The sequence below is a fragment of the Piliocolobus tephrosceles genome, chromosome 11 (genome assembly GCF_002776525.5).
Source record: "Piliocolobus tephrosceles isolate RC106 chromosome 11, ASM277652v3, whole genome shotgun sequence".
Lineage (NCBI taxonomy): Eukaryota > Metazoa > Chordata > Mammalia > Primates > Cercopithecidae > Piliocolobus > Piliocolobus tephrosceles.
Window position 1 is genome coordinate 119,589,326 of NC_045444.1, and position 18,839 is coordinate 119,608,164.

At 49.2% G+C, this 18,839-nt stretch overlaps 1 protein-coding gene across 1 annotated transcript in view; it reads left to right on the forward strand.

The window, feature by feature from the left end:
• Nucleotides 1-18,839, forward strand: part of INPP5D (inositol polyphosphate-5-phosphatase D) — a 158,365-nt gene that overhangs the window by 119,828 nt on the left and 19,698 nt on the right. Inside the window, exons 15-21 of the mRNA XM_023188609.2 lie at nucleotides 521-659; nucleotides 986-1,094; nucleotides 1,542-1,630; nucleotides 6,753-6,834; nucleotides 12,783-12,872; nucleotides 14,785-14,898; nucleotides 16,204-16,286. Coding sequence (XP_023044377.1) covers nucleotides 521-659; nucleotides 986-1,094; nucleotides 1,542-1,630; nucleotides 6,753-6,834; nucleotides 12,783-12,872; nucleotides 14,785-14,898; nucleotides 16,204-16,286 — 706 coding nt within the window. The remainder of the gene's footprint in view (nucleotides 1-520; nucleotides 660-985; nucleotides 1,095-1,541; nucleotides 1,631-6,752; nucleotides 6,835-12,782; nucleotides 12,873-14,784; nucleotides 14,899-16,203; nucleotides 16,287-18,839) is intronic.

Here is an 18,839-nt window from a genome sequence, read left to right on the forward strand (position 1 = left end):
GAGCACCAGAAGGACCTGCTCAGCTCTTGCCTTTGACTTTGTGGGTGTCCTGTGGCCTTTCAGGGCCCACCACAGTCTCATTAAAGCCGACTGCAGCACACTGGTGACCTCATGTGTAGAGGAATTTTGTCTGAAGGTCAGAAAAGATATTTCCTTGTGTCATTAGCCTGATGGACTCCTGACTAGCACTGTTTCTAAAGCAGAAAGCTTCCTCTGGAGCCTCCTTACAAATCCAAGCTGATCTTGCCTACCTGGGACCCAGGAATGAAGACAGCCATCTAGAATCTTCACTGGGCCCCTGCCCTCTGTGCATCCAGTGTGGCCTCAAATGCCCTTTGCATCCTGGCTGTGCCATATTTGCACGCTAAGGTGGTCTGCTGCAGCAGGGCTGGAGGGCTAAGTCTCCCTTCCCCTACCTGCTATGCTCCTCGCCCCCGACCTACGGCAGGAGTGACTTCCTGCCACAGTGGAGAGGGAACCAGTGACCCCGTGCTAGATGGCCGCTTTTTCCTTGCATTAGGCGAAACCAAAACTATATGAGCATTCTCCGGTTCCTGGCCCTGGGCGACAAGAAGCTGAGTCCCTTTAACATCACTCACCGCTTCACGCACCTCTTCTGGTTTGGGGATCTTAACTACCGTGTGGATCTGCCTACCTGGGTAAGGGGCTGCCCGCCTGGGGCTGGGGCTGCAGGAGATGGAGGCTCCCTTGAGTCAGCTCGGGGCAGGTGGTTGTGGAGACACGTGAGCTAAGTGGGCTGAGGCGGCGGCTCCCCTTGGGGGCTCAACGCTGTTTCTGTTACTGAGCCTCAGCTGCTCCTCACGGTTCCCCTGTGCTCGTGCCCGGTTCCCATAACTGTCACGGCCACCCTGCCACCATCACTCTGCAGCCTGTGTCATCCAGCTGCCCGACCCCAGCCCCGAAGCTTGCCAGGCCTGGATCAGCAGGGCTTCTCACCAGAGGCCCGGGCATGTTCTTGTTCCAGGAGGCAGAAACCATCATCCAGAAAATCAAGCAGCAGCAGTACGCAGACCTCCTGTCCCACGACCAGCTGCTCACGGAGAGGAGAGAGCAGAAGGTCTTCCTGCACTTCGGTAAGAGCAGCGGCCTCCCGGGCGCGGTGGCTCACGCCTGTCATCCCAGCACTTTGGGAGGCCGAGGCGGGCAGATCACGAGGTCGGGAGATCGAGACCATCCTGGCTAACATGGTGAAAACCCGCCTCTACTAAAAAAAAATACAAAAAATTAGCTGGGCGTGGTGGCGGGCGCCTGTAGTCCCAGCTGAGGCAGGAGAATGGCGTGAACCTGGGAGGTGGAGGTTGCAGTGAGCCGAGATCACGCCATTGCACTCCAGCCTGGGTGACAGAGCAAGACTCCGTCTCAAAAAAAAAAAAAAAAAAAAGCAGCAGCCTCTCCTCTTGGAGTCTTTCCAGCCATCCTTTCATCCCCTTTTCCCCGATTTCCTACCAGGAGAATAGGGAAAATTGGGCAGATGCAAAACCTGGGGAATCAGAATTGAACCCGAATTCTCTCTGTTTCAGAGGAGGAAGAAATCACATTTGCCCCGACCTACCGTTTTGAAAGACTGACTCGGGACAAATACGCCTACACCAAGCAGAAAGCGACAGGGGTGAGTCCTCTTCACAGACACCTCCCCTGCCCTCCATCTCCTCCCCGCTCGTGTCTGTTCCCAAAAGGCAAACAGAGAGCATCTTCATCCATTAGGCAAAAAAAAAAAAAAAGGAAAGAAAAAAATTAGAAATCGCATGTTGATTTGAGTCACAAAGTAAATGGGCAGCCACACTTGTGCACTGCTTTGAGCTGGGAAAATAACCCTTGTGATTTATCTTCTGTCCAGGTACTCTAAGATGCTGAGAAGATTTTAAAGTATTATTTCCTTAACTGGATTCTGAAGATCATTTCTTTAAAAAGTCCCATGATCATATATATTTGCTAAACTGCTGAGTGAATTAACATTAAGCCGGTTTCTTTGCTGCAGGACTTATCAGAGCCTGTACGGGCCTAAGAGCATTGCGGTTCTCCATGAGGAAATCTGTATGCCAAACTCAGTTATTCATGGAATACCAACTAATATCTTATTAGGCCACTTGTTTTCCAAGGAACAGTGTTTGGGGAAAGATGCATAAAATGTGTATTCATTTGTTCAAAGATATTTCCTGATGGCCTATTATGGGTTAGACACTCTCCTGGGTGATGGGAGAGCAAAGATGTCTGCTCCAGGGACTTCACGGTAGGAAAAACAAGACGAATATGCAACTAGCTGTAGCCAGAGCCAGAATATGGCAATGCCAGGGCAGGGAAGGATCAGGGAAGCCAGCCCCTGGCAGGGTTCAAGGGTTGAACAGCTGGGGCAGTGAAGTACCCAGGCCTGCTAGAAGCCTAGGGCAATGGAACATAAGCTCAAAGTGTCATCTGAAAGAGTTCTGGGCCTCATCTGGGCTCAGGGGCAAGTGAAGAACTGGACGTGGGAGAGGAAGGCCAAGCGCTGGGTGGATTTCAGAACTGAGCAGGAGAGGAAGAGAATAAAACAGAGGACAGGAGGAGATCCCGGACTGCTGTCACCCACGAGACTGGGACCCCCAGGATGGGACACCCTCTTCCGCAGGGTCCACTGCCTGCTGTGTGGATAAGGTCACCTGGCCCAAAGGCACTGTCAGAGCAGGTCCATGGGGACCCCTGTGCAGGCTGGTGAAGGATGGTTTGGCTTGATGTGAGTTCATGTTGAGGCAGATGGGGGCCTGAGATGGGAGAGCGGCCAGTCCTAGATGCCAGGATGACAGGCCACAGGGAGCCACTGCAAGCTCTGCCAGGCACTGGTGCATCAGACTGGCATGTGCAGAATTGTAGTGGGCATTGTGGTAAAGGATGAGGATGCGGCAGGGGCACTGGTGAGGAGGCCGTCGTGCACGTTTAGCTGAGCAACAGCCAGGGCCGAATCAGGGAAAACACAGTGAAAATGAAAGAAAGGGGGAAAGCAGGATATATTGGGAGACCTGATTGCCATTGATAAAAACTGGAAAATCACAAGGCAGAGCTGGCTTGAAGGGGAAAAAAAAAGAACTTGTTTTCAGACTTATTGACTGTATGACATTAGTGGAAGAACTCAGAGAAAATACCCAGAAGGCAGCCGAAGATAGTGACGCATTGCTTAACAACGGGCATACGTTCCGAGAAGTGTGTCATCAGGTGACTTTGTCATTGTGGGAACCTCATGGAGTGTATATACACAAAGCCCACTTCAGTTAGATGGTGTGGCCTATTGATCCTAGGCTACAAAGCTGTATAGCATGTTACTTTACTGAATACTGTGGGCAGTTGTAACACAATGATAAGCTTTTGTATATCTAAACATTAAAAAGGTACGGTAAAAATATGGTATAAAAAGAAAAAAATGGGCTGGGTGCAGTGGCTCATGCCTATAATCCCAGCACTTTGGGAGGCCGAGGTGGGTGGATCACTCGAGGTTAGGAGTTCAAGGCCAGCCTGGCCAACACGGTGAAACCTTGTCTCTACTAAAAATACAAAAATTAGCCATGCATGGTGGTACACACCTGTAACCCCAGCTACTCGGGAGGCTGAGGCAAGAGAATCGCTTGAACCCGGGAAATGGAAGTTGCAGTGAGCCAAGATCGCGCCTTGCACTCCAACCTGGGTGTCAGAGCAAGACTCTGTCTCAAAAAAAAAAAGATGGTCCACCTGTATGGGGCACTTACCATGAATGAAGCTTGCAGGACTGGAAGTTGCTCTGGGTGAGTCAGCGAGTGAGTGGTGAATGAGTGTGAAGGCCTAGGACATTACTGTTCACTACTGTAGACTTTACAAACACTGTACACTTAGGCTACCCTACATTTATTTTTTAAATTTTCTTTTTTCAATAATAAGCTAACTGTAATTTTTTATTTATAAGCTTTTCATTTATAAACAATTTAATTTTGATGCTTTTGTAATAAAATGTAGCTTAAAATACAAACACATGGTACAGCTATACAGAAGTATTTCATTTCTTTATATTCTTAATCTATAAGCTTTCTTCTAGTTTTAAAATTTCAGAACTCTCATTTACATTGATTTTTTTGTTGAAAATTACGATGTAGGTCGGGCACTGTGGCTTATGCCTGTAATCCTAGCATTTTGGGAGGCCGAGGCAGGCAAGTCACCTGAGGTCAAGAGTTCGAGACCAGCCTGGCCAACATGGCAAAACTCTGTCTCTACTAAAAATACAGAAATTAGCCAGGCGCGGTGGTGCACACCTATAATCCCAGCTACTTGGGAGGCTGAGACAGGAGAATCGCCTGAACCCAGGAAGCAGAGGTTGCAGCGAACCAAGATCACGCCACTGCACTCCAGCCTAGAGCAAGACTCTATCTCAAAACAAAACAAAAAAACATAAATGCACACATTAGCCTAGGCTGACACAGGCTCAGGATGGTCAATGAAATCTCCCACCTCCACATCTCTTCCCACTGGAAGGTCCTCAGGGGCAATAACATGGAGCTGTCATCTCCTGTGATGACAATGCCTTCTTCTGGTTACCTCCTGAGGGATCTGCCTGAGGCTATTTAAAGTTAACATTTTCTTTTTTTTTTTGGAGACGGAGTGTTGTTCTGTTGCCAGGCTGGAGTTCAGTGGCACGATCTCGGCTCTCTACAACCTCCGCCTCCCAGGTTCAAGCCATTCTATTGCCTCAGCCTCCCGAGTAACTGGATTACAGGCACCCACCACTGTGCCTGGCTAATTTTTTGTATTTTAGTAGAGATGGGGTTTCACCATGTTGTGCAGGATGGTCTCGATTTCCTGACCTCGTGATCCGCCCGCCTCAGCCTCCCAAAGTGCAGAGATTACAGGCGTGAGCTACCGCACCCAGCCTCTACATTTTCTTATAAGTAGAAATACACTCTAATGATGAATAATATAGTAAACACGGAAATGAGTGACAGTTGCTTATCATTATTATCAAATATTATGTACCGAACAGAATTGTACTGTTGTGCTTTTACACAACTGGCAGTGCTGTGGGTTGGTTTGCAGCAGCATCCCCACAATCTCGTGAGCAATGTGTTGCGCTATGACGTGATGACAGCTACAGCATCACTAGGTGATGGGGATTTTCCAGTTCCATTATACTTTTGTAGGACCTCTGTCCTATATGCAGTCCGTTATTGTGGTACATGACTATTTGTGGAGCCCCACGGGTAATTCGCAGGGGCAGCCAATGCAGAGAACTGCAATGTTAAGAAGTAACTGTTTAGGCTGGGCACGGTGGCTCACGCCTGTAATGCCAACACTTTGGGAACTGAGGCAGGTAAATCATTTGAGGTCAGGAGTTCAAGACCAGCCTGGCCAATATGGTGAAACCCCATCTCTACTGAAAATACAAAAATTAGCTGGGCATGGTGGCACAATCCTGTGATTCCAGCTACTCAGAAGGTGGAGTCAGGAGAATTGTTTGAATCTGGCAGACAGAGGTTGCAGTGACCTGAAATAGCCCCACTGCACTCCAGCCTGGGCAACAAACAGAGTGAGACCCCGTCAAAAAAAAAAAAAAAAAGTAACTGTTTGGCAGAATTGATAAAAACTAAAAATGCACCTATTCTATATTTCAGTAATTCCACTTTGGTGTGTGCTCAAGAGAAATTAGTATATTTGTTCACTAAAACTAGGTATAAGAATGTTTGGCCAGGCGTAGTAGCTCATGCTTATAATCCCAGAGCTTTGGGAGGCCAAGGCAGGTGAATCACCTGAGGTCAGGAGTTCGAGACCAGTCTGGCCAACATGGCGAAAACCATCTCTACTAAAATACAAAAATTAGCTGGGCGTGCTGGTGTGTGCCTATAATCCCAGCTACTCAGGAGGCTGAGGCACGAGAATCACTGGAACCCGGGAGGCAGAGATTGTAGTGAGCCAAGACCATGCCACTGCACTCCAACCTCAGCAACAGAGTGAGACTCCATGTCAAAAAAATTAAAAAAATTAAAAAATTAAAAAAAAATGTTTATGGCAGCTTTGTTTATAATCTTCAACCCTATGTCCATTAACAATAGAGTAGATGAATGTGATACTCATAGACAATGGAACTTTTATAAGCAACAAAGTGGCCGGGCACGGTGGCTCAAGCCTGTAATCCCAGCACTTTGGGAGGCCAAGACGGGTGGATCGTGAGGTCAGGAGATCGAGACCATCCTGGCTAACACGGTGAAACCCTGTCTCTACTAAAAAATACAAAAAACTAGCCGGACGAGGTGGCGGGCGCCTGTAGCCCCAGCTACTCGGGAGGCTGAGACAGGAGAATGGCGTAAACCCGGGAGGCAGAGCTTGCAGTGAGCTGAGATCACGCCACTGCACTCCAGCCTGGGCGACAGAGCGAGACTCCGTCTCAAAAAAAAAAAGGAAAAAAGAAAATACAGCTCGGGGTTCCTCTGAATCAGAAAGAAAGTAAGAGAAGGTGAAGATACAAGGGATACTGAAGTAGTCAGGAGGATAGGTGAGGGAACACAGGAGGTGAGTTATCTTATTCTAAAGAAGAAGGCCGGGATATCTGAAAGTGTGGAGCGTGGCAGTGGAATCTGGACTTGAGCCATGTGAAAATAGTTTAAAGCCACCCACGGGGAAATTCTATAAAAAGCCAACAGCCGATTAATTTGAGGATTACAGAGGCCACCAGTTAGTCTTTTCTTCTACTGATTGAAACATAATAAGAGGCATTTTACAAAGCCTGTGACTTTGATTTGCAGATGAAGTACAACTTGCCTTCCTGGTGCGACCGAGTCCTCTGGAAGTCTTATCCCCTGGTGCACGTGGTGTGTCAGTCTTACGGTGAGTCCAAACACTGGGGAAAGCAGACCAGGATCAGAGAGGGCAGTTTAGGGCAGTTGCTGGGAGGTGCAACTGCCCTAAAATCTAAGGGCTTCAATCTGTTGATGTGTCAAAGGGAGGAATTCACTGTAACCCTAATCAGGCAACCTGGAAATGTTGATGCATCCCCGCCTGTCTTGGGTTGTCACCTAATCAATATCACCTGCTTTGGGAGACATTTGTGTTATGGAGCACTTTTTATCTTTTTTAGATAGAGTCTCGCACTATTACCCAGGCTGGAGTACAATGGCGTGATCTCATCTGACCACAACCTCCGCCTCCTGGGTTCAAGGGATTCTCGTGCCTCAGCCTCCCCAAGCAGCTGGGATTACAGGCTCCCACCAGCACGCCTGGCTAATTTTTGTATTTTTAGTAGATGTGGGTTTTGCCATGTTGGCCAGGCTGGTTGTGAACTCCTGACCTCAGGTGATCAACCTGCCTCTACCTCCCAAAGTGCTGAGATTACAGGCGTGAACCACTGCGGCCAACCTGAAGCACTTTTTTAAAAATTCAATTTTATTTCTTTTGAAAAGAACGTATTAAGTTTGAACCATATGAAAGTGTTTTTGTAGGTCAGAAATAGTCAGTTATTGGAAATTCATATGGCACAAGTGTATACATATATATATTTGGGGAGGTTTAACAATAAATTGAGTTAAATTGATTTTTAAAAGGCATAATATGTAATATTAAAATAAATAACTATGGAATAAATTATCAAAACAATTAAGAAATAACTGTTAGCCAGGCACTGTGCCATGCACCTATAGTCTCAGTTACTCAAGAGGCTGAGGTGGGAGGATCGCTTGAGCCCAGTAGTTCAAAACCAGCTTGGGCAACATAGACCCTACCTCTGAAAAACATGAAAGAAAGAAATGACTGTTAACTCTTGACCCTCAAAGGTGCACTGAAGGAGTTCATAATTGCCTGAATGCTTATTCTGAAAAGCTACTGATTAGTTCCCCTTACTTACAAAGCGAGACCTTAGAAATCCACAGAACAGAGTTGCTTTGAACACTTCACTGACTGAGAATTGTGGTATTATTTTTATTTATTTATTGAGCTGGAGTCTCTCTCAGTCGCCCAGGCCGGAGCGCAGTGGCTAAATCTCGGCTCCCTGCAACCTCTGCCTCCTGGGTTCAAGTGATTCTCCTGCCTCAGACTCCCAAGTAGCTGGGATATCAGGCACGCAGCACCATGCCTGGCCAATTTTTGTATTTTTAGTAGAGATGAGGTTACACCATGTTGGTCAGGCTGGTCTCAAACTCCTGACTGCAAGTGATCCACCTGCCTCAGCCTCCCCAGGTGCTGGGATTACAGGACTGAGCCACTGCACCAGGCCCAGTGGTATTATTTTTAAAACACTGCAAATTCTCAGACAATGTCCCTAAAGGAAGGCCACCCCGGTCCTTGGAGCGAGGAGAGGGGCGGAGGAATCCTGCCGCTGCCCAGTGGCCACCTTCATGGCTCCCACCTTCTCTGGGGACTGGCAAATTTGGTCTCACAAATTTAACTCTGGTCCTGTACATTGAACTGACTTCCATTCCTGTGCATGTCTCCTCCTGCTGCCCAGAAGAGCCCAGAGCAGCTACCCTGAAATAGTTTAACACACGCTCCCTGCATTCCTTGCTGAAGGAATGAGCTCTGTCTCCCAGAAGTGACGTCACTAGACGAACTTCACACAACACCTTTAGATGTGTGGGAAGGCAACCTGCCCTCACAGTGACGGCCGGGGAATTGTTCCAGCTTCCAAAGCTCAAAGTGATTGAGTCCTACCCTCTGCCTGCAGCCTCCTCACTTGTGCATTCCCTCCCCTGCACCCCTCAGACTCTCCAGGCCTGTCATCCTTCCCAGCCACACGCAGGGTCACCCCTGTCAATACTGTCCTTCCCACATCCTGCAGCTCTGCGCGTCCTGCCAATTCTTATCTCAACCATCTGCCTGCTTCAGCCAGCCTCTGCCGAGTCAGGAGATAGTGGAGACTTGTAGAATTACCACTTACTGTTTTGCACCTAAACTTGGCATTCAAAACTGCTCGACAGTGGAGGCTTTAGAGAAAGAGAGAGATCAGTCCGGAAGTGGCAACGCGGAGCAGGAAGGACACCCTTTGTCCCCACCTCTGGGCCCGGAATATGAGGGCTGGAGAGGAAAACAAGCCTCACCAGAGGCAGCAGTGTCTTCCGGGGAGGGCCGGGTTTGGGGGGTGATGGGAAGATTAAAGATACAGGGAATTTTGCTAATGATATTTCATTGAGTGCCAGAGGGCTCAGTGAAAGTGTTTAATGAGTTGGGGTGGAGGGGAGGCAAGAAGTTGGAAAAGAAAAGTGAGTGGATGTCCAGAGCTCAGGAAACGGGGGTGACCTGGGTGCCTTGGTCTTCTCACGGCAATTAACGTAGCCAGGTGTATCAGCTGTCTACTGCTGCATAACAAACTGTCCTAAAACTCAGTGACTTAAAGCAAATGTTTATTTGCTTGCGAGTCTCTGGGCTAGGCTGAATTTGGACTGCTCACCTCTGCTCTAGTGTTGCGGGAAGTCAGAGACCCTGAATGGAGGGACCGGCTGAAGCCGCAGCAGAAGAACATAAATTGTGAAGATTTCATGGACATTTATTAGTTCCCAAAATTAATACTTTTATAATTTCTTATGCCTGTCTTTACTGTAATCTCTGAACATAAATTGTGAAGATTTCAATGGATACTTATCACTTCCCCAATGAATATCCTTGTGATTTCCTATGCCTGTCTTTACTTTAATCTCTTAATCCCATCATCTTCTTTGTAAACTGAGGAAGATGAATGTCACCTCAGGACCCTGTGATTGTGTCAACTGCACAAATTGTTTGTAGAGCATGTGTGTTTGAATATGAAATCTGGGCATCTCGAAAAAAAGAACAGGATAACAGCGATGTTCATGGAACAAGAGAGGTAACTTTGAACTGGCTGCCAGTGAGCCGGCCGGAACAGAGCTATATTTCTCCTCTTTCAAAAGCAAATAGGAGAAATATCGCTGAATTCTTCAACATCCCTGAGAAAAAGAATGCACCCTGAGGGTAGGCCTATAAACGGCCCTCTCAAAGCTTGCCATCTTTTATGGTCGAAGTCGAAGGGATGAAATAAGCCCCGGTCTCCTATAGTGCTCCCAGGTTTATTAGGATGAGAAAATTCCCACCTAATAAATTTTGGTCAGACAGGTTACCTGCTCTCAAACCCTGTTTCCTGATAAGATGTTACCAATGACAATGCGTGCCCAAAACTTCATTAGCAATTTTAATTTCACCTCATCCGGTGGTCCTGTGATCTCACCCTGCCTCCATTTTCTTTGTGATATTTTATTACCTTGTGAAGTGTGTGATCTCTGTGACCTACACCCTATTCGTGCACTCCCTCCCCTTTTGAAAATTGCTAATAAAAACTTGGTGGTTTTACAGCCCGGGGAACATCACAGATCCTGCCGACATGTGACGTCTCCCCCGGACACCCAGCTTTAAATTTCTCTTTCTTGTACTCTTTCCCTTTATTTCTCAACCCAGCCAAGACACTTAGGAAATGTTTAATGTGGGTTAAACATTAAACATCGGGAGCGGGTTCTCCCGATACTCTAGTTGGTGTCATCTGGGCACACTCAGGGAGGAGCCCATCAGATCTGGGGTGGGCTGGCTGGCAGCAGGCATAGGGGTGGTACTCATCTTCCAGCAGGCCAGTGCAGGCTGTTTTGTTTCCTGGTCTCAGGGTTCCCAGCTGCAAGTCTCACCAATGGAAGTTCTTCTTAAGGCTTTGTTGGCCTCACGTTTACTAAGGTCCCATTGGCCAAAGAAAGTCACATGGCCGAGCCCAGACTCATGGTGGGCGGGGACCACAGAGAGTGTGGTTACTTGGAGGAGGACTGGGTTTTTGAGGGTCACCCATCTTACAGTCCACCTCCCAGGCTTAAGGGCACACTGTAGTGCCATTGCTATTACGTTCAGTACGTATCTGAAATATTCTGAGAATGCTTAAAAAAAAAAATCTTGCTTGTTAACTCATTAAATTCTCCCGGAACACTTGTCCTCCACTACCACTGCAAACCTGTACCCCAGTGCTCAGCCTGACTCCCCACCTCGATCCCTCCATCCTCTCCTACCTCACACAGCACTGGACCTCACTGATTTCTTCCTGCTCGTGTCCAGTTTTTTGTTTTTGTTTTGTTTTGTTTTGTTTTTTTGAGACACTCTTGTTCTGTCATCCAGGCTGGAGAGCAGTGCACCATCTTGGTTCACTGCAATGTCAGCCTCCCAGGTTCAAGTGATTCTCCGCCTCAGCCTCCCAAGCAGCTGGGATTACAGGTGCATGCCACCACGCCAGGCTAATTTTTGTATTTTTAGTAGAGACAAGGTTTCGCCATGTTGGCCAGGCTGGTCTCGAACTCCTGGCCTCAAGTGATTCACCCACCTCGGCCTCCCAAAGTGCTGGGATTACAGGTGTGAGCCACTGTGCTCAGCCTCGTGTCCAGATTTTAGGCTGATGCCCTCGCATCTTCCTCCCTCCTGTCTCAGAGAAGGGGTAGCCTCCTCTTTCTTTCCTGCCTAGCCTTTGCCCCTGGACCCTTGACTCCCTCTTTTCCTTCTCCACTACCAATCAGTGCCCCCACTCCCATCCTTCTCTCCTGTCCCTTTTTCTGTTCTGTCTTATAGTTTCCATGTGTTTCTCTGGTGATCCTTCGTAAGTGAGCTTTTTTCTTTTCATGTTTATTAGCCATTTATATTTTTTGGTGAATTTTCTGTCCACATCCTTTGGTTGGTTGAGGGGTGGAATGTTTATCTTTTTCTTGCTGATTTGTAAACGCTTTCTAGAAAAGGATACCAAGTCTGTTTTATCACCTTCTTGGTCTCCTTTGCTGGCAGTTTTTCCTTTGCCCGCCCATTCACGGTTGGCGTGCCCTGGAATTCTGTCCTCGTCTCTTCTCATCTTTCATGTGAAAGCCCAAACACGCTAATGTCTTCTGCTTCCACTTAATCCCAAGACTCCATATCCAAAGACACATCTCCAGCCTTGAGTGCCCACTTCCTGCCAGGCATCTCCAGTGGGCTATCTTGAAAGAACTGTCTTTCTAGAACTGTCCTCTTTCTCTTGCCCCCTCCCAAAGTGCTTTGTTGCCTCCCTTCTCACCCCAGCGCCAAGCTCCTTAACGGAGTTTTCTACACTTGGCATCATCCGCTCTCTCCTGGTTCTACAGGGCGTCATGGGATGGAGAAGGTGTCCCATCTCTCCCACTGATGAGCTGAGTGGCCTTCAGTCCCCCTCCCACCCCGTGTTTGGGGCTCCTCATCAATAAAATAAAGTGAGCCAGGTGCGGTGGCTTGCGTCTGTAATCCCAGCACTTGGGAGGCCAAGGTGGGCGGATCACTTGAGGCCAGGTGTTCAAGACCAGCCTGGCCAACATGTCAAAACCTCATCTCTACAAAAAACACAAAGATTGGCTGGCACGCACCTGTAATACCAGCTACTCGGGTGGCTGAGGCATGAGAATTGCTTGAGCCTGGGAGGTGGAGGTTGCAGTGAGCCGAGATCACGCCACTGCACTCCAGCCTGGTCAACAGAGTGAGATTGTGTCTCAAAAATAAATAAATAAATAACTAAAATGATTAGACCAGAAAAATCTCCATGGTTCACACTCCCTAATCAATTCAAAAAGTCATAGGTCTTTAGGAAAAACGAGCACAGGCTTCTTTTATCCATGGAGGCAGTGTCCACACTGTCTTCCACTGAACCCTTTAGGCATTTCTGTGGAGGGACAACAGGACAGCAGGTGTAAAACCTTCGCACTTCTGGAGGGCTCCATAACTAAAGTTTCTGCTTTAGGGTTGCCATCCTTGGCCTGACCAGAAGGGCTTCTCCTTCCCTGCTTAAAAATGCTTTCCTTCCCCTGCAGGCAGTACCAGCGACATCATGACGAGTGACCACAGCCCTGTCTTTGCCACATTTGAGGCAGGGGTCACTTCCCAGTTTGTCTCCAAGAACGGTAAGCAAAGAATGGTGTCTGTTTCTCTGTTTTCCTCAATGACAAGGAATGTTGGGAGCTTGTCTTTGGGTAACAGTCCGTGGTCTGCATTAGAGGAAGGCTCATTTTCCCAGTCAAGTCCACAGTATCAGTCAGTTTCTTCACGTCCCAGCCACAGCACAATTTCAGTCCAGAGAATTTACTCACTCTGCTTGGCAAATATGTCAGCCTTTTGAGCCTCAGTTTTAGTCTGAAAACATGGGTAAATCAGTGTTTACCAAGGTGTGACCTGAAGACACTGAAGACAATTCTTGGGGTGGGGTGGGAGGAGGGGGCAGGGGACATGAATAAACATTTATTAGTAATGCCTTTATTTTAACATGTTTTAAATTTATGTCTTCTGGTTAAGGCAAGCACCATTGTTTTTCCATCTAGTGTTGTGATATACCTTATTCAGCTACACTTAATTTTAAAAAGTTAGTCTATTTAGAGAAAATATTAAGTAAAGAGTAGTACAGGTGCGTGGTAGGCAGAGATGGTAAAAATCGTTAAGATGTCATGCAGATGACTGAGTTTTGGGAAACACCACAGTAAATAATATTTAGATTTGCAGGTAATTTTTCAAATAATCCAGCCCAGCCCTGGTTGCCAGGCTACCCTCGTCCCAGCTGGGCCAAGTGTTCTCTGTACTGTGTCCATCCAGCCCTTGGCCTAAGTGACCAGGGAGCCATGTTGTCTCTGCCCAGTCGCTGCCTCCGTGGTCAGCTCAGTGGTCACCGGGCTCCTTTAGGAAGACCGAACATAGGGGACCCAAATACAAGGAAAGACCATCTTACTCTGTGTCCTTCATGCTCTGGGGGACACACATGAGGCCGGAGCACCGTCTTCCTGGGATGCTTTTCTCCATCCTATTGTATCTAATATCCACGGCCCCAGAAATGTGACCTCCCTTCTCCACCCAAGCCTTGACCCACCATCGTGTTTCCTTCCTAAGTCTGGCCACTGTGCCTTTCTAGAATCTTCCTAGTCCTTAGGCTGGACCTCTTCCCCGACTTCCACCCATCTCTCCTTTCTCTGAGCTCCTGCAGCCCTGAAGGGGTTGCCGTTGCCATCTCCTCCTCTATTCCGGGGTAGGGCATCCTCAGTGTCGGGCTGGGCTTCCCTCCACGGGGGCTCAGTACCCAACAGATGCTCAAAAACACTGATCACAGGAATTGAGCATTGACAGGGCATCTACCTAAGCAGAGCCTGGACTGGGCACTGTGGGGTTTGGAAAGAGAAAGGAAAGAAGTAAGGAAGGATGTGAGGGATGGAGGAAGGAAAGATTTGTTCATGGTCTCAGAACAAGTCTCTGGTCTGTGGCTCAAAAGGTATATGAAAGGACAGAACACTTGTTTAAAAGCAGCTTAAGGATGCTTGCAAAAGCATCACCTAAATTAATACAGTTGCAGGCAAGTTAACTCTGTACAAATGAGCTTACGGAGCCCAGAGTAAGGAGCGGGGATAACTGGGCCTGAGGGAGAAGGAGCTGCTAGCCCTCATCATCTGAACTCAGCAACAGCATTGATTTGGGGATTGAGCAACCCAGCCATTCTACAAAATCTTTTTGCCAGAACTAGCTGGGAGCCTGAAATAGCGGGGGTATTGCCTGAGGTCACACAGCTTTAATGACAGAGCTGAAATGAGGTGCGGACTCCTGGGACTTTGCGTCTTTCTGCCCCACTCTCTGCCCTGGCCAGCTCACCATGCATCAGAGAGGTTGAGGATGCCCGGGTGGGTGCTGGATTTCGCCGTAGCTTTAGTTCTCCTCCCAGTAAACTCCCTCCTTCCTGGGACCCTGAGAGGGAGCTCAGTACGCGGCATGAGAACTAATTTGAAATGCTCCATCTCCAGGCACATTGTGGAACTGAGTCCCCGTTCTCCCCTGTTCTAGGTCCTGGGACTGTCGACAGCCAAGGACAGGTTGAGTTTCTCAGGTGCTACGCCACATTGAAGACCAAGTCCCAGACCAAATTCTACCTGGAGTTCCATTCGAGCTGCTTGGAGAGTAAGTGGCTGCTGAGCTACCTTCTGGGCGGAGCTGGCCGGAGCCTTCTTATAAACGTCTTTCATACTTGGCACTTTGCCCCATTTCTTGTCTCCCTGGAAAAGACTCACGAAGCGGATCAGAGAAGTGGGGCTGCAGGTGGATGGCTCAAGGGGACACTCAGTTACTGCGAAGGGTCCCCCTGTGGCCTGTGCAGCCCTAGGGGCAGGGGTGGCCATGAATGTACTGACCTCTCAGTCCCTTGTAGGTGGCAGGCGGGGTCCAATCCCTGCCCCTCAGGGTACACTGTGACCCGCTCAAGGTTCCCTGCAAGCTGGGGCTCTGACTCAGCCAGAGAGTGTTGGGCCCAGGTCCAGATCTCAGAAAGCCAGTGTGAGGGCCTGAGCAGTCGCTGCCTGTTCTTGCTCTTTGAAGATCATGGCATCTTTCTCAGGGGGTCTGCAGCATCCGAAAGCAAGCAGGAGACAGACAGGCTCCCCTGAGCCAGCGGCATTTAGCACAAATTGTGTTTAGGAAACACCCTTTCCAGGTGACATTTCTAGGCATGTTGTCTAAAGCTGTTTCATGGCCAGGGAAGAGCTGCGTGTATCCAGCCCTCTTCACTGAGACAGTCTGCATAGTGGTCGGGGGAGAAATAGAGGACATCAACTCCACAAAAGGGCATTTTGTGAGGGCCTGGCTGGGATGTTTCCAGAAATCAGGAAGAAGCGTGTGCTGCCAATTCTGCCCCTCTGGTCCCTACCTCCTTCTCCAACTCAGCTGGGCCCGGGCCTGGTGCTAGAGCGGCCTTTGCCACTGAGTCCCCAAGCCCCAGTTCACCCAGCAGGGTCAAAGCGGTTCGAAAAATGATGAGGATTTTTGTGCGGGTGGTTTTAATAAACTATCAAGACACTTGCATACATTTCTATGGAAACAGCATATTAGGAAGCTTAAATTAGAATTTCAAAAGGCTGCTATCTTGAGTGGCGTGGGACGAGCTGTCAAGTTTCCTAATCTTTTTGCCTGTGATGTGATGATTTCTTTGTTGCCTGGTTTGTTGCAAAGAAGAACTGAAAAGGAGGGGGAATCGCTTTGATTTTCCTAAAAATAATTAGACCATGTTGGCAAATGACCAGTCCCTGCACGAAAACAGAATCCCCGGCAGGCCTGACTCCTAAATGATGCTGAGGCCCCGAGATTAAAAAAAAAAAAAAAAAAAAAAGGCGAGAGCACATCTTCCTCCGTCTGGGTGGGGTGAGCCAGGGAGTCTTTTCTGTCTGGTTCTTGCTCTGTTTTCTGAAAACCACCTTTCTTGTCCTCCAATAGGTTTTGTCAAGAGTCAGGAAGGAGAAAATGAAGAAGGAAGTGAGGGGGAGCTGGTGGTGAAGTTTGGTGAGACCCTTCCAAAGGTAATTCTAGAGCAAGGCATTCCCCAGAGGAAGATTTGCATTTGCTAGGCCAGGAGTACCAGCCAGCGGCAGAGCTATGGCCAGGCCTGACCAGAGGGAGCAGAAATCTCATAGACCGAATGCAGAAAGAGGCCCCCTCTAGGAGCAAGCTCTCGCTCGAGGTGGTTCATGACACGCTTTGCAGCAGTCGGTATGTGGCCTCATTTTTCCTAAATGGTTTCAGTTCCCCTAAAGGATCACAGACGGGATCTAGAGGTCAGCTCATCTAACCACATGATTTTGCAAAGAAGGAAAATCAGGTGCAGGGCCAAGCGCTGTTTGTCCATGGCCTCATGGCTGCGGTAACACACCTAGGATGCAACCCCAAGACCCCATACCCGCTTTGATGCTTGTTTTCCTATTCAGTGCTGGTTCATAGAATTGAGGACAGAGAGGCATAGAGAGGGGTCCGTTGGCTGCTAATCATACACTTGTGACCGCACGAAGTACTTGACGTGTCTGTGACCCTGCAAGAGCAGAGGGTGGAACTGAAAACACTCAACCAAACCTCAGTGGGAACACTGTCTTCTTTGCTATAGAAAACATGGTTTTCTGGCCTGGTGTGGCTCACACATGTAATCCCAGCACTTGGGAAGCCAAGGCGGGGGGACTGCTTGAGCCCAGAAGTTCAAGACCAGCCTGGGAAACAGAGTGACACCCCATCTCTACAAAAAAAAAAAAAATTCATTCTTTTTCTTTTTTTTTCTTTTGAGACAGAGTCTTGCTCTGTCGCCCAGGCTGGAGTGCAGTGGCACGATCTTGGCCCACTGCAACCTCAACCCCCCAGGTTCAAGTGATTCTCCTGCCTCACCCTCCTGAGTAGCTTGGACTACAGGTGTGCGCCACCACACCCAGCTAATGTTTGTATTTTTAGTAGAGATGGGGTTTCCCCATGTTGGCCACACTGGTTTCAAACTCCTGACCTCAAGTGATCCACTGGTCTCGGCCTCCCAAAGTGCTGGGATCAGAGGCATGAGCCACCGCACCTGGCCTAAAACATTTTTTTTTTTAACTAGCCAGACATGATGGCGCGTGCCTGTAGTCCTAGCTGCTCTGGAGGCTGAGGCGGGAGGATAACCTGAGCCTAGGAGATCCAGGCTGCACTAAGCTATGATCATGCCAGTGCACTCCAGCCTGGGTGATGCAGTGAGACCCTGTCTCTATTTTTTTTTTTTTTTTTTTTTAATGCTTTTCTACTGAATCTGCTTTTGTAGTGCTAAATTGACGGTGGAGGTGTCGGGTGTCATCGAGTACCAGCTTATTAGGAGCTTAGTAGTTGTTCATGCTGGGTGGAAAGTGAGTTTCTTTTTCATGCCGCGAGGGAGGGGTGGAATGGAGAGGAGTCCCAGGCCAGGCAGATCCATCACAGGAGGTGGGGCATCTTGGGGGCTCCCCTCGGAGGTTCCCTCGGAGGTGACACTGGAGGTGAATTTTAAAGGACAGGTGGAGGGACCCATTCTCTCCTGAGACTGGGGTAGGACGTGGGCAGGTTTCAGGGGGCTGGACCCACACTGGCATTAACCTTTGATTGGAACCAACTCTCAGGCCGTGTAAAAAGGCCACATCATCTGAGGAGCAGAGGCTGACCTGAACTCCAGATTCCCCCCACTGCGGCACAATTCCAAATTACTCAGAGGCCGCGGCCAGCTCACATGGCTCTGACTGGGGTCTCCCACTGAGGCCCCAGAAGAGCTGTCAGAAGGCCCTGTTCTGGGGCTGTCTTCAGGCCCCTTAGTCATGGGAGCTCTGGGCTCCAAGGAGGCATTTCTGCCTCACCCGGCCCAAGCCCCTCCTCCTGCTCTTCCTCCCTGGCTGCTTCCAGGCAGGGCCTGAACAGTTGTTTCCTCCTTTGGTGAAGCTGGAAAAGAGAGCAGCACCCCATTCCCCAACACGTTTACCCCCCCGTCCAGCTCAGGGACCCCTAGGGCACCCTGTCTTCCTCCACTCCCCACATCCTCACAGCCACCAAGTCCTGCTGTTCCTCTTGCCTCTGTCCCCTCCCTCTGTCCCACTGCCCCCTCCCAGGGGGTCCACCCTTCCTGTCTCCTGCCTCTTGCTGAGGCATCCTGAACCCTGATGGATCTTTCTGGAATGCCTATCTGATCCTGGCGTCCCCCTCTTTATCCAGTCGACTCCCTGTTGCCCAGTGGGCTAAGCAGCCTCATCTGCTGTTCCCACAGGACTGCAGGAGCCTTCACTGTCTCCTGCTCCCCGAACCCCCGTCCCACCCCTATTGCCTGGCAGCCTCCTCTGTTCACCCTGTAAATCTCTGCCATGGCCCCTAGATGGTCCTCCTCCCTGCCACCCCCTGCCAGGGTGGTGGTGTCCCACAGAGGCGTTTGTTGTTCAGATGTCTGTCACTCCACTCCCACTGCATCCCAGGGAGGACCCCGTCTTCCTCCTGCATCCGAGGCCCCCAGCTCTGGCCCTGGGTCTAACTTAGAGCCAGGCATCACCTCGTGCCAGGAGCCAAGTGATGATGGGTGCAACCGTGAAACCCTGGAGTGCCCAGAG